An 11592-nucleotide genomic window follows, 5' to 3' on the forward strand; every position below is an offset into this window, starting at 1 on the left:
CGCCCACAACCGCAAGGCTCTCCAGACTGAAAAACAGCTTCTATCGCAAGGCCATCAGACTGTTAAACCGCCATCACTAACACAGAGGCTGCTGCCTACAGTCGTGGCCTAAAGTTGAGAATGACACAAATATACATTTTCACAAAGTCTGCTGCCTCAGTTTGTATGATGGCAATTTGCATATACTCCAGAATGTTATGAAGAGTGGTCAAATGAATTACAATTAATTGCAAAGTCCCTCTTTGCCATGCAAATGAACTGAATCCCCCAAAAACATTTCCACTGCATTTCAGCCCTGCCACAAAAGGACCAGCTGACATGTCAGTGATTCTCTCGTTAACACAGGTGTGAGTGTTGACGAGGACAAGGCTGGAGATCACTCTGTCATGCTGATTGAGTTCGAATAACAGACTGGAAGCTTCAAAAAGGAGCTGTCAACCATGGTTACCTGGAACGAAACATGTGCCGTCATCATTGCTTTGCACAAAAAGGGCTTCACAGGCAAGGATATTGCTGCCAGTAAGATTGCACCTAAATCAACCATTTATCGCATCATCAAGAACTTCAAGGAGAGCGGATCAATTGTTGTGAAGAAAGCTTCAGGGCGCCCAAGAAAGTCAAGCAAGCACCAGGACTGTCTCCTAAAGTTGATTCAGCTGCAGGATCGTGGCACCACCAGTACAGAGCTTGCGTGCATCTGCACGCACAGTGAGGCGAAGACTTTTGGAGGATAGCCTGGTGTCAAGAAGGGCAGCAAAGAAGCCACTTCTCTCCAGGAAAAACATCAGGGAGAGACTAATATTCTGAAAAAGGTACAGGGATTGGACTGCTGAGGACTGGGGTAAATTCATTTTCTCTGATGAATCCCCTTTCCGATTGTTTGGGGCATCCGGAAAAAAGCTTGTCCGGAGAAGACAAGGTGAGCGCTACCATCAGTCCTGTGTCATGCCAACAGTAAAGCATCCTGAGACCATTCATGTGTGGGGTTGCTTCTCAGCCAAGGGAGTGGGCTCACTCACAATTTTGCCTAAGAACACAGCCATGAATAAAGAATTGTACCAACACATCCTCCGAGAGCAACTTCTCCCAACCATCCAGGAACAGTTTGGTGACGAACAATGCCTTTTCCAGCATGATGGAGCACCTCTGGGCCACATCCTGACTGATGGCAGCCCATTCTGCTCATCTGCGTGAACGTGCCTTAGGCATTCTGCAAGGAGGCATGAGGACTGCAGATGTAGCCAGGGCAATAAATTGCAATGTCCGTACTGTGAGACGCCTAAGACAGCGCTGCAGGGAGACAGGACGGACAGCTGATTGTCCTCGCAGTGGCAGACCACGTGTAACACCTGCACAGGATCGGTACATCCGAAAATCACACCTGCGGGACAGGTACAAAATGGCAACAACTGCCCGAGTTACCCCAGGAACGCACAATCCCTCCATCAGTGCTCAGACTGTCCGCAATAGGCTGAGAGGCTGGACTTAGGGCTTGTAGGCCTGTTGTAAGGCAGGTCCTCACCAGACGTCACCGGCAACAACGTCGACTATGGGCACAAACCCACCGTCGCTGGACCAGACAGGACTGGCAAAAAGTGCTCTTCACTGATGAGTCGCGGTTTTGTCTCACCAGGGGTGATGGTCGGATTCGCGTTTATCATCGAAGAAATGAGCGTTACACCGAGGCAGGTACTCTGGAGTGGGATTGATTTGAAGGTGGAGGGTCCGTCATGGTCTGGGGTGTTGTGTCACAGCATCATCGGACTGAGCTTGTTGTCATTGCAGGCAATCTTAACGCTGTGCGTTACAGGGAAAACATCCTCCTCCCTCATGTGGTACCCTTCCTGCAGGCTCATCCTGACATGACCCTCCACCATGACAATGCCACCAGACATACTGCTCGTTCTGTGCGTGATTTCCTGCAAGACAGGAATGTCAGTGTTCTGCCATGGCCAGCGAAGAGCCTGGATCTCAATCCCATTGAGCACGTCTGGGACCTGTTGGATCGGAGGGTGAGGGCTAGGGCCATTCCCCCCCAGAAATGTCCGGGAACTTGCAGGTGCCTTGGTGGAAGAGTGGGGTGACATCTCACAGCAAGAACTGGCAAATCTGGTACAGTCCATGAGGAGGAGTTACTGTTACTTTTGATTTTGAACCCCCCCCTTGTTCAGGGACACATTATTCCATTTCTGTTAATCACATGTCTGTGGAACCTGTTCAGTTTATGTCTCAGTTGCTGAATCTTGTATGTTTATACACATGTTAAGTTTGCTGAAAATAAACGCGTGAGAGGACGTTTCTTTTTTTGCTGAGTTTATATTACTGTATTTTATACCATCTATTGCATCTTGCCCAAGCCGCTCGGTCATCGCACATCCATATTTATATGTACATATTCTTATTCCATCCCTTTAGATTTGTGTGTATTAGGTAGTTGTGGAATTGTTAGATTACTGCACTGTCGGAACTAGAAGCACAAGCATTGCTACACTCACATTAACATCTGCTGACCATGTGTATGAGACCAATAAAATTTGATTTGAAGTGTCCACTTAATTTGAGGGCTGAGGGGTGTGTCTTTTGTGTTTTTTTATGCAGTCTGGTGTTAATTGTGGGAGGCTCTGCCTGGGCATAGGCCATATTTTAAGCGATATGTTGCCTCCTGGCGTCACAACAGTACCTAAATTAGTTCTGTAAAGTCACGTGATTTCTGGGAAAGGGGACGTCTCCCTCTGCTCTGTGCGAGGCTAGTAAACAACTTCTGGATTTCCAGTCAAAGTGCTATGCGGGGGTGCGCTCAGCTGTAGTTAGGAAACGGAGAAAACGCAACCTAAGGTAAGCGAAACCAGATCACCCAATAAAATACATTCATGACAATCATTCTAAATCTGTGGAAAAGATGTTGTTTCACTTCATGTGCAATCTCTTGATTTATTTAGTTCGCTATTTTTAGATGGAGACTAATAGTTTAATATATTTCATACCAACCGATGCAGAATAAAAAAGTAATTACTTTATGATCATGATCATGATCAAAATGATTAGGTCGTTTGTGGCTCAGTTGGTCGAGCATAGCGCTTGCAACGCCCGAGTTGTGGGTTCGATTCCCACGGGGCACCCGTACGAAAAAAAAAATGTATGCACTCACTACTGTAAGTCGCTCTGGATAAGAGCGTCTGCTGTAGTTATTTCATGGTTTGTCATGAATATACAATGAAATATATAGTATCGTCTTCAAGTATAATCACAGTCAAACCAGCTTTGGCAGAATATTTATTCACCAATAATAAATCATTTAAAAGTCCAGTAAGTAACAATGTGAGCGACCCGACCAAATTCATATAGAAATGTGAGTTATGGATATGTCATTTTCATTGAAAGCAAGTCTGATAAGCTGTATATCCGTTATTTGTGCGCTACTTCTATGCTTACGGCTAGCTTTTGCATCTTTTTACTTTCGGTTTTGTACACCATCTTCAAACAGCTGAAAATAACTTTTGTTATTTATGCACTACCACACTCATCCCAGCTAACACACTCTTCACGTATTATGTTTGGTTGATATAGTGGTATAGTTGGTATAGTGTGTCGTTTTTAATCAGACACAAAAATGTGTATTGCCAAACTAGATTCAAATAAAGTTATACCTCGTCTTCACAGCTATGGCATCTGGGAAAATTCGCTCCACGCGCAAACTACGCGCTTGGATGGTAGAACAGGTGAGTGTTTGTGGAGGATGGGCTCAATAGTCAAATGTGTGTTCATTGTAACAGCTGATTGCAGTGAGTGTTACAGTGAGTGTTTCAGCTGGTATGTCATAGTGATAGGTAGAGTCAATGTACTGTCTGGGAAATGGGTCGAGTCTTTCCCAAGCAACACTCACCACACCCTGTTGAATGTATTGGTGCAGGTCAGCAGTGGGAAGTACCCTGGCCTGATATGGGACGACGACGACAAGACCATGTTCCGTATACCATGGAAACACGCCGGGAAACAAGACTTCCGCAGCGAAGTGGATGGTGCCATCTTCAAGGTCCGTCCTGACACTAACAACTTTACGAGTACTAGTTCATTGACTATTCATTTTACAGTAGGCTCGTCATGTATTATCTATTAAAAACACAGTAGTAGATATTACTTCCTGCGTCTAAATGCTTTCTCTTTCTACTCCTCGACAGGCGTGGGCAGTGTTTAAGGGGAAGTTGTCTGAGGGGGGTCATGCGGACCCTGCCTCCTGGAAGACGCGGCTGCGAGTTGCTCTCAATAAGAGCCCGGAGTTCAGAGAGGAACCCGAGAGGTCACAGCTGGAAATCTCCGAACCATACAAAGTCTACCGCCTCGTACCCATCAACGAACAAGGTGAGACAAGCACACACGCTGTTAGTTTGTTATACTACTATGTTTATTTCTACCCCTCTGCTAAGATGTTCCAGCAATTTCCTTTTGATCCTTTGGTCTTGTGTAGACATCTATAACCACATCATCATACCTACGATCTGGGAATAGAAACTGGGTGTAGCCGCATACAGTCTTTAAGTTTCATCAAGGTTGAGAAGATTGGTATTTTGAATATTTGCGAACTTCAATACTCCCTCAGTCAGTCCAAAGGGACATAGTCATACCAGAGTCAACAGTGCAAATTAGCACAACAATAACTCCATATAGTTTGTAGCTATGGAGACAACTTCAAAGCAGGTTTAAGTGCAGTAAACAAATTCGTGACCTATGGTCCCTTTTCTCTTCACAGCATTGGGGAGTGTTGACATGAAGTTCCAAGCCAGAGCAGGGGGGAGGAAGAGAAGGAGCCGCGATTCAGACATCGAGGCAGAGGAAGAGGTGGTGAAGGTCAAACAGATGAAAGAAGTTACCACCTCCCTACCAATCACCATGGTAGGTCTGGCATTTTGAGGAGAAAATAACAATCCAATGGAAACAAGTTAAAACTTTTGGATGCATCTCTATTAGTTATGTCAGTCTCTCTCACCGACATGTTTGATGTTTCTATTTATCAGTCTGTTCAGGAGATTGAGGAAAGTGTTCTTACAATCCAGCTAGACCAGGTTGATCAGCCCTCGGTCATGGTGAAGAGTGCTGGGAGTAAGTATGTCTGTCAGACACTGAATCTCTGTTAGTTGATGTTGGATCTCTCAGCCACAGTCTCTTCATTCTGGGGAGTTCCAATAGCATGTGGTTGATTGACATGCTCTTGACATTCTGTTGTATTCCTCTAGCAGTCAATGAGATCCAGGTGAACTTCACGATCGAGACCGTCCCTCCCCCTGGAGGTAATGCTACTGATGCTGCTGTAAATGCTAGACAGAGTATATCAGATCTGTTTTTCATCACATACACTGTGAAAATGTCTCTCTGTCTCTCATTCAATCTCATTCTCTCCCCCAGCCCAGGACTCTTTCCATGTCTTAGTGAAGTACATGGGAGAGGAGGTGCTTAAACGTGGGGTCATGGGCAGCGATGTCCGGATCGCCTATCTGCCCTCCTCGCCTGTTCCCCCCACCCTGATGGTGGCTGGGTTCCCCCGCATCCCTCTGCCCGACCCCCCCTCCACCTTGACCTCCGGCATCGGGCCCCAGTTCCAGGCCCTCTCCACCCTGCTGCCCCTTATGGAGAAAGGGGTGATCCTGACCTCCACAAGAACAGGGGTCTATGCTAAGCGCTACTGCCAGGGCCAGGTGTTCTGGACAGGGCCACATTCAGCCACGGCGGGCCCCCACAAGATGAACCATGCTGTGGAGCCCGTGCGGCTCTTCGATAGAGAGGCTTTCAGAATGGGTGAGTGACATGGGGCTGTTCACTCTCTCGATCACCCCACTTCTTTTTTGTCCCCTTAATGGATTTGAGTATTTCAGCAGTCAGTGTATTTACTGACTCTGTTTCCTTAGAGCTGGACCACTTCTGCAGCTACGGGGGAGACCCTCCTCAGTGTGGCTTCACCTTGTGTTTCAGTGACAAAGAGGACCCATCCAGCAAACTCATCATCACACAGGTACAGCTGACCAAGCCGTTCCCACCTACTCATAAAATAACTGTTAAACCTGTTCAAATGTAAACAAAAAGGTGTAGCAAATTAATGTTAATACTAGAGTCTATTCAATCCGCATCGCAGAAGTTCAGCTTTACAGCGTGATTGAAATTTAAAGGCAATATTCCCACTTTGAGCCGACGAATGCAGTCTTCGCTAATCTGAAATTACCTTTAAAATATATAAAATCGGAGAATCTGTTAACAGCTTTACAGATTGAATAGATCCCTAAGGTTTATGGAAGTACAGGATCGCTACGCCTTATTTTTCACTGTGAAATAAAGAGGGATTGAACCAGCCATCCCCTCTCCTCCAGATAACCCTACCCTGGGCTCAGCAGCAGGTCAAGGTAGCTGAAGACTTCCGGGAGTCAATGACCATAACCAGCGAATCAGGAGAGGTCACCATCAACCTGGTATCAGGTTCATTGCTATCCGAGATCCTTGGGACGTCCCTACCGTAAACCCTAAACATTAAAAAAAATAAACTTCAAATGGGGGCGGGATAGCATGTAACAGTGGCCTTTAGCATCCAATCACAGGACATCTTGTTTTACAATTTTTTATTTATCCGTTATTTTACCAGGTAAGTTGACTGAGAACACGTTCTCATTTACAGCAACGACCTGGGGAGAGGGGGGGTGAATGAGCCAATCGTAAACTGGGGATTATTAGGTGACCATGATGGTTTGAGGGCCAGATTGGGAATTTAGCCAGGACACCAGAGTTAACATCCCTACTTTTACAATAAGTGCCATGGGATCTTTAATGACATCAGTCAGGACACCCGTTTAACGTCCCATCCGAAAGACAGCACCCTACACAGGGCAGTGTCCCCAATCACTGCCCTGGGGCATTGGGATATTTTTTTAGACCAGAGGAAAGAGTGCCTCCTACTGGCCCTCCAACACCACTTCCAGCAGCATCTGGTCTCCCATCCAGGGACTGACCAGGACCAACCCTGCTTAGCTTCAGAAGCAAGCCAGCAGTGGTATGCAGGGTGGTATGCTGCTGGCTTTGTATAATTGACTATTCTTTTTTTAAATGAAGCACTGTCTGATCTGATACTAAGGCATACACATGATGCACTAAATACTTGTCTGAATAGCACTACATGGAGTGGAAGACATCACTTTGATTTAGCCCTCAGTATTGCTCTTTACCAACTTGTGATGTTATACTGATGTTCCAAACTCACTTGTATATGGAGTCAGATACTTCTACTCCTTGTTGCCGTCTTTGAATGCTGACTGGTACTGCGTCAGACACCTCTCCGTGTCCTCATGTTGCTTACATAGTGTACCTGTTGACCAAGTTGTTTTATGTAGCATATGAGAGAAACACTGACAGGCTCTGAAGCCATAGTAGGCTGAAGGTCAGTGATTTGATCATCACCATGCCAACCGTTATGAGGCGGGAAACGAACTTGTCTTCCATTTCTGTTTCTGAAAGTGGTAACGCTTGTTAAGCACATTTCTATAGAGAACATTAATATTCCTAGACTTTGAAGCAGGCTCCTTCACTAGAGACATTGGACTCATAAATGTGTTTGCAAGTATGTATTCAAGAGCAAGTGAGTTTGTTTTGTATTTGTTCATCTTCTCTCCATAACCCAGCATTTACTACTAGTCCCAACCGTAAGAAGTTAATTGAGATCGGCTCAGTTTTGCATGGCAGGTCACTTTACAGGTTTACCCAATTAGTAAATTACACAAGCCACCATATAAAGCAGGTGTGGAGACTGTTCGAGGGTTATGGAGACTGTTCTAGGGTTATGGTGTGTGGAGACTGTTCTAGGGTTATGGTGTGTGGAGACTGTTCTAGGGTTATGGTGTGTGGAGACTGTTCTAGGGACCATGTCTGAAAGGTTGTTTTCTGCACCTTTGAACTGGCAATCTGTTGTTCAATCTTGCTCTATTGCACAAATCAAGTATGTTTTATATATATATATATATATATATATATCTGGTCTACTTAAGCCTTTAAGTGCACAAGGTGATGGCCAGCCTTGTCAGACTTTTTAATCTGTTAATATTGTAGAAATGAATGTGAACTGATATTTATATGAACATAGCACATGAACACTTGAAATAGTTTGTAGAAGTAGTTTAATAAAAGGTTACACACTGAAAGCAGTGGGACAGGATGCACATAATGTGATGCCATTAGCAGTCAGTGAACTATGAGCACAGCTTTGTCAGTTGTAAGTGGGTTAACAACATGGCTACTGGGTTTGACAAGGCACACTGACTGAGAGACCGGAAGACTGCACAGATCTGTCAAACTGTAAATATTAGTTATTTATGCTCGTCTTTTATTCAATGTTCTGTCTGACCGCATTAAATGTATTTCATATTATCGTGGATGATGTGCGCTTATTTGACTGTTAGATGTTAATAAAAATATTCTTAAAATTTGTAGTATCAGTAGGTTTAAGACATAAATAATTCTAACTTTTTCAAAGTAACAAATTAATCCGCAAACTTATTTCAGACATTACCATTGGCTGGTGAGGCAAGCTCTGCTATTTTGGCATTGAGTTTCTGATTTGTCCAGTCCCTAGTTATGTCGTCCAAATGGCTGTCAAAATCCACTAATAATGAGTGATCTCCAGAGTCCAGCAGCTGATTGGCTATTTCCCGAGTCTCCTCCCACTGCCGCAGCATTATCCTGGAAGAAAAAGGTAGCTTTAAATTAACCCGTACTTCCCTCTTCAGGTACTAACACTAACCATGTTTCCATCCAACCTTTTTATGCACGTAAAGTACATGACAGATGAAAAATGTCACGACAGGCTTGATGGAAACATTACATTTGGCAGTACACTTTCCAAATGTTGACAAAACAAGGTGGGATCTTTTTGTCTAAAATTGTGTAAATGACAAACGCTTTTATGCACATTGATAACCATATCGAAGTAAACTTGGAGTCATGCGATATGTTATGTTGTCCTCCCACTACGACTTGGGAAAGTAAGCAATTTTAGGCAACAGATGAAATAAGTTATAATATACTTCACAAGGTGGTGAAAGTGCACAGTGATGAGCTTTATGCTCCTTTCCAATAAATATTGAGGGTCTTATTCTGGTGACATGCTTGGCTGCCATTTGACAAAGATAATCTCTCTTTTGTCCTTAATAATCTCATGTTGGCTAGAGCACACGTGCCAAGACAGAGTGGGCACATTCATTATATAAACGCAACATTTTGTGACAAAACCATCAGAAGAGTTGGAAATGTGATGAAAATCCATTTAACTTGTACTTTTTATTTCGGTATATGGGAATTTAACCACAAGTTGTTTTTATGTGCACTAGGTCATCACACAGCCTTTTATCTGCAACGAGTCAATTTGATGGAAACATCTCTGGTTGGAAAATGCACATTGTTTTTATGCAGATTTTAGAATATTCACATGAAAATCTGTCACCAATTAGATGGAAACCTAGCTACTGACTATTGGAATTTAGTTACATTGTATCGGAGTGAGCATGGATGTAGTCAAATGCAGTTGATAAAAGGTGTGCTATCAACAGAAAAGCTAAATGTAGTTAACTACAGTATCTTGAAAGAAGGATAGCAGAGATGTCCAGCTCTTACGTATGTTTGTCTTTGAGGGTCCAGCGGGTGTCTTTCCGCTCATACATCACTATGGGAGGCACCCTGTAGTCAGGAGACATCTTTCCACCATCAATCTGAAACACCACATAGATCAGAGATAAGTAGATGGCACACAGCATAAAGACTTACCAAAAATCTGCATTGTGACCATGTACACACACACACACACAGGAATTTAGACAAAACTCCAGTGGATGCTTACCATTAACAAAACTGCATTGTTACACTGCTCGGCAATCTTGTCTGCAATCTTCAATGCACATGGCGTAGGGCTGCCCAGCGAAGGAGAGAGAGAAAGAATGGTTAGTGTTTAACACAGGTGGTAATGGTTAGTTTAACACAGGTGGTAATGGTTAGTTTAACACAGGTGATATTTTTATTTAACCTTTATTTAACTAAGCAAGTCAGTTAAGAACAAATTCTTATTTCACAATGACAGCATATGCATGTGATAAGCAGGCTATCAGCCACTTAAACTACCTAATAGAGAAATTAACATCTACAGAGGTGATGGTGATGCTGGACCACTATGGGACACACCTGTTGTCTGACACACAGGCGTTGGCTTGGTAGTATCCTACAATCCTCTGCTGTGTCTGTGCACACCATACATCCACCTGAAGCAAAAGGTATGATACATTACAGCATAACAAATACATGAAGTCAAAAGACAACCACAATGTACATGCACAAGGTAAGGATGGGTGCCAGGTAAGAATGAGTAGTTAGGCTAACTGTATTGGTCATTTTAGACACGTTTGACAGTAAAGACCACTCAGGTTATTAAATGGTTACCTGTGTGAGACCCAGCTGGGTGATGAGAGCCAAAGGTAAGTGAGAGTGGAGCAGGGGCACACAGTCTGTCACACACACAGCACCACCTGCTGGACTGGACGACAACAGCAGCCCATTGACACTACACCGTGGAAACAAACAGCCGTGCAGGTACATCTTCACATAGGCCAGACAGGACAGCTCAACCTCCCCCATTGCTGTGGACAGAAAAGGGTGCACAGATCAGAGAAAATGCAGCGAACTGCATTTAGTGATGAATACGTTGTTACAGTGACATGGAATAGCTACAATAAAACACTATTGTTGGCTGGATTTGAGCATTTTGATGGCAGAAGTAATGAAAGCTGAGATGGTAATAAATAGGTGTAACAGCTCTAGCTATAGTAGCTAGCTGAAATGGTAGCCAGCTGGTTTGCAAACATCTATGGTCGAAGGGCCTGCCTACGTAGCTAGTTATGGCCAACAGTAGTTACTATCCTTTTATTAAAATAGAACTGGGAAAGTATATAGTGTAGATATTGAAGAAACAATTATTTGATAGGATATATATTCGTTCATCACGAGTTAACGTTACGTTAGCTAGCTAACAGTTAGTAGCAGGCTAGGCTTACCGTCAATGGATATTATTTGCTGGGATGAAATTTCAGAAGTCCAGTAAAACAAACGTCCGGTTTGAAACTCATCTAATAGTGCATATTAATACATATAACTGAATATTGATCATTTACAAACGTTTGCACTGTGGAGCTAAAACTGCATCATTCATTAAGACCATTTCCTGTTCCGTGCCCGCCTACCAACAGTACATCTGCATTTGGGTTGGTAATAGCGACTGTCTAAAGTTCTATTGGCGTCTCAGTTTGCCAATCATTTGGAAGTAGATCCGTTCTTCAAGTAGTGACGGTGTCTCCTCCTGGTGGACAGAGTTTGACATACCTTGTAACCCAATCATGCATTCATGTTTTTTTTGACACATTTACAAAATATGATATGTAGTATAGCCAGATCTGTTTGTGCCGTCTTTTGAGCTCCTATAGTCAGTGACATTAACATAAATATTGCCAGAGAATGCGGTAGATTGTCAACTGAGTTTACTTCTACAAAGAGAGACTATCTGTCTTTCAACTTCCAATACTA

The 11592-nt window shown here is 43.6% G+C and overlaps 2 protein-coding genes across 8 annotated transcripts in view; one reads left to right on the top strand and one right to left on the bottom strand.

Moving 5' to 3' along the window:
• Positions 1-2690: 2690 nt before the first annotated feature.
• LOC139531685 (interferon regulatory factor 8-like) overlaps positions 2691-11592 on the top strand; it is a 37717-nt gene continuing 28815 nt past the window's right edge. For 2 of the 7 annotated variants that reach the window (XM_071328370.1, XM_071328368.1), the window contains exons 1-9: positions 2691-2835; positions 3661-3719; positions 3911-4033; positions 4179-4359; positions 4748-4890; positions 5013-5097; positions 5232-5285; positions 5401-5790; positions 5901-6004. In XM_071328370.1, the coding sequence (XP_071184471.1) occupies positions 3663-3719; positions 3911-4033; positions 4179-4359; positions 4748-4890; positions 5013-5097; positions 5232-5285; positions 5401-5790; positions 5901-6004 (1137 nt within the window). In that variant the 5' untranslated portion in view covers positions 2691-2835; positions 3661-3662. Of the gene's footprint in view, positions 2836-3660; positions 3720-3910; positions 4034-4178; positions 4360-4747; positions 4891-5012; positions 5098-5231; positions 5286-5400; positions 5791-5900; positions 6005-6356; positions 8398-10165; positions 10187-11592 lie in introns of those variants that run through there. The other 5 variants (XM_071328371.1, XM_071328366.1, XM_071328367.1 and 2 more) reach the window with 5 other exon arrangements.
• LOC139531687 (ER membrane protein complex subunit 9-like) lies at positions 8131-11321 on the bottom strand. Its single transcript, XM_071328374.1, has 6 exons — positions 11067-11321; positions 10456-10652; positions 10201-10277; positions 9863-9932; positions 9640-9734; positions 8131-8709 (listed from the first exon to the last, which is right to left on the bottom strand). The coding sequence occupies exons 2-6, from the start codon at positions 10648-10650 to the stop codon at positions 8529-8531; spliced, it is 618 nt and encodes a 205-aa protein (XP_071184475.1). The 5' UTR covers positions 10651-10652; positions 11067-11321; the 3' UTR covers positions 8131-8528.

Source organism: Salvelinus alpinus, chromosome 10, assembly GCF_045679555.1.
Source record: "Salvelinus alpinus chromosome 10, SLU_Salpinus.1, whole genome shotgun sequence".
Classification (NCBI taxonomy): Eukaryota; Metazoa; Chordata; class Actinopteri; order Salmoniformes; family Salmonidae; genus Salvelinus; species Salvelinus alpinus.

Coding starts and splice junctions, on each gene's coding strand:
- LOC139531687 (XM_071328374.1), bottom strand. CDS start 10,650: ATGGGGGAGGTTGAGCTGTCCTGTCTGGCCTATGTGAAGATGTACCTG. Junction 10,278..10,455: donor CCCAGCTGGGTCTCACACAG/GTAACCATTTAA, acceptor CTTTTGCTTCAG/GTGGATGTATGGTGTGCACA. Junction 8,710..9,639: donor ACCCTCAAAGACAAACATAC/GTAAGAGCTGGA, acceptor TTTTTCTTCCAG/GATAATGCTGCGGCAGTGGG.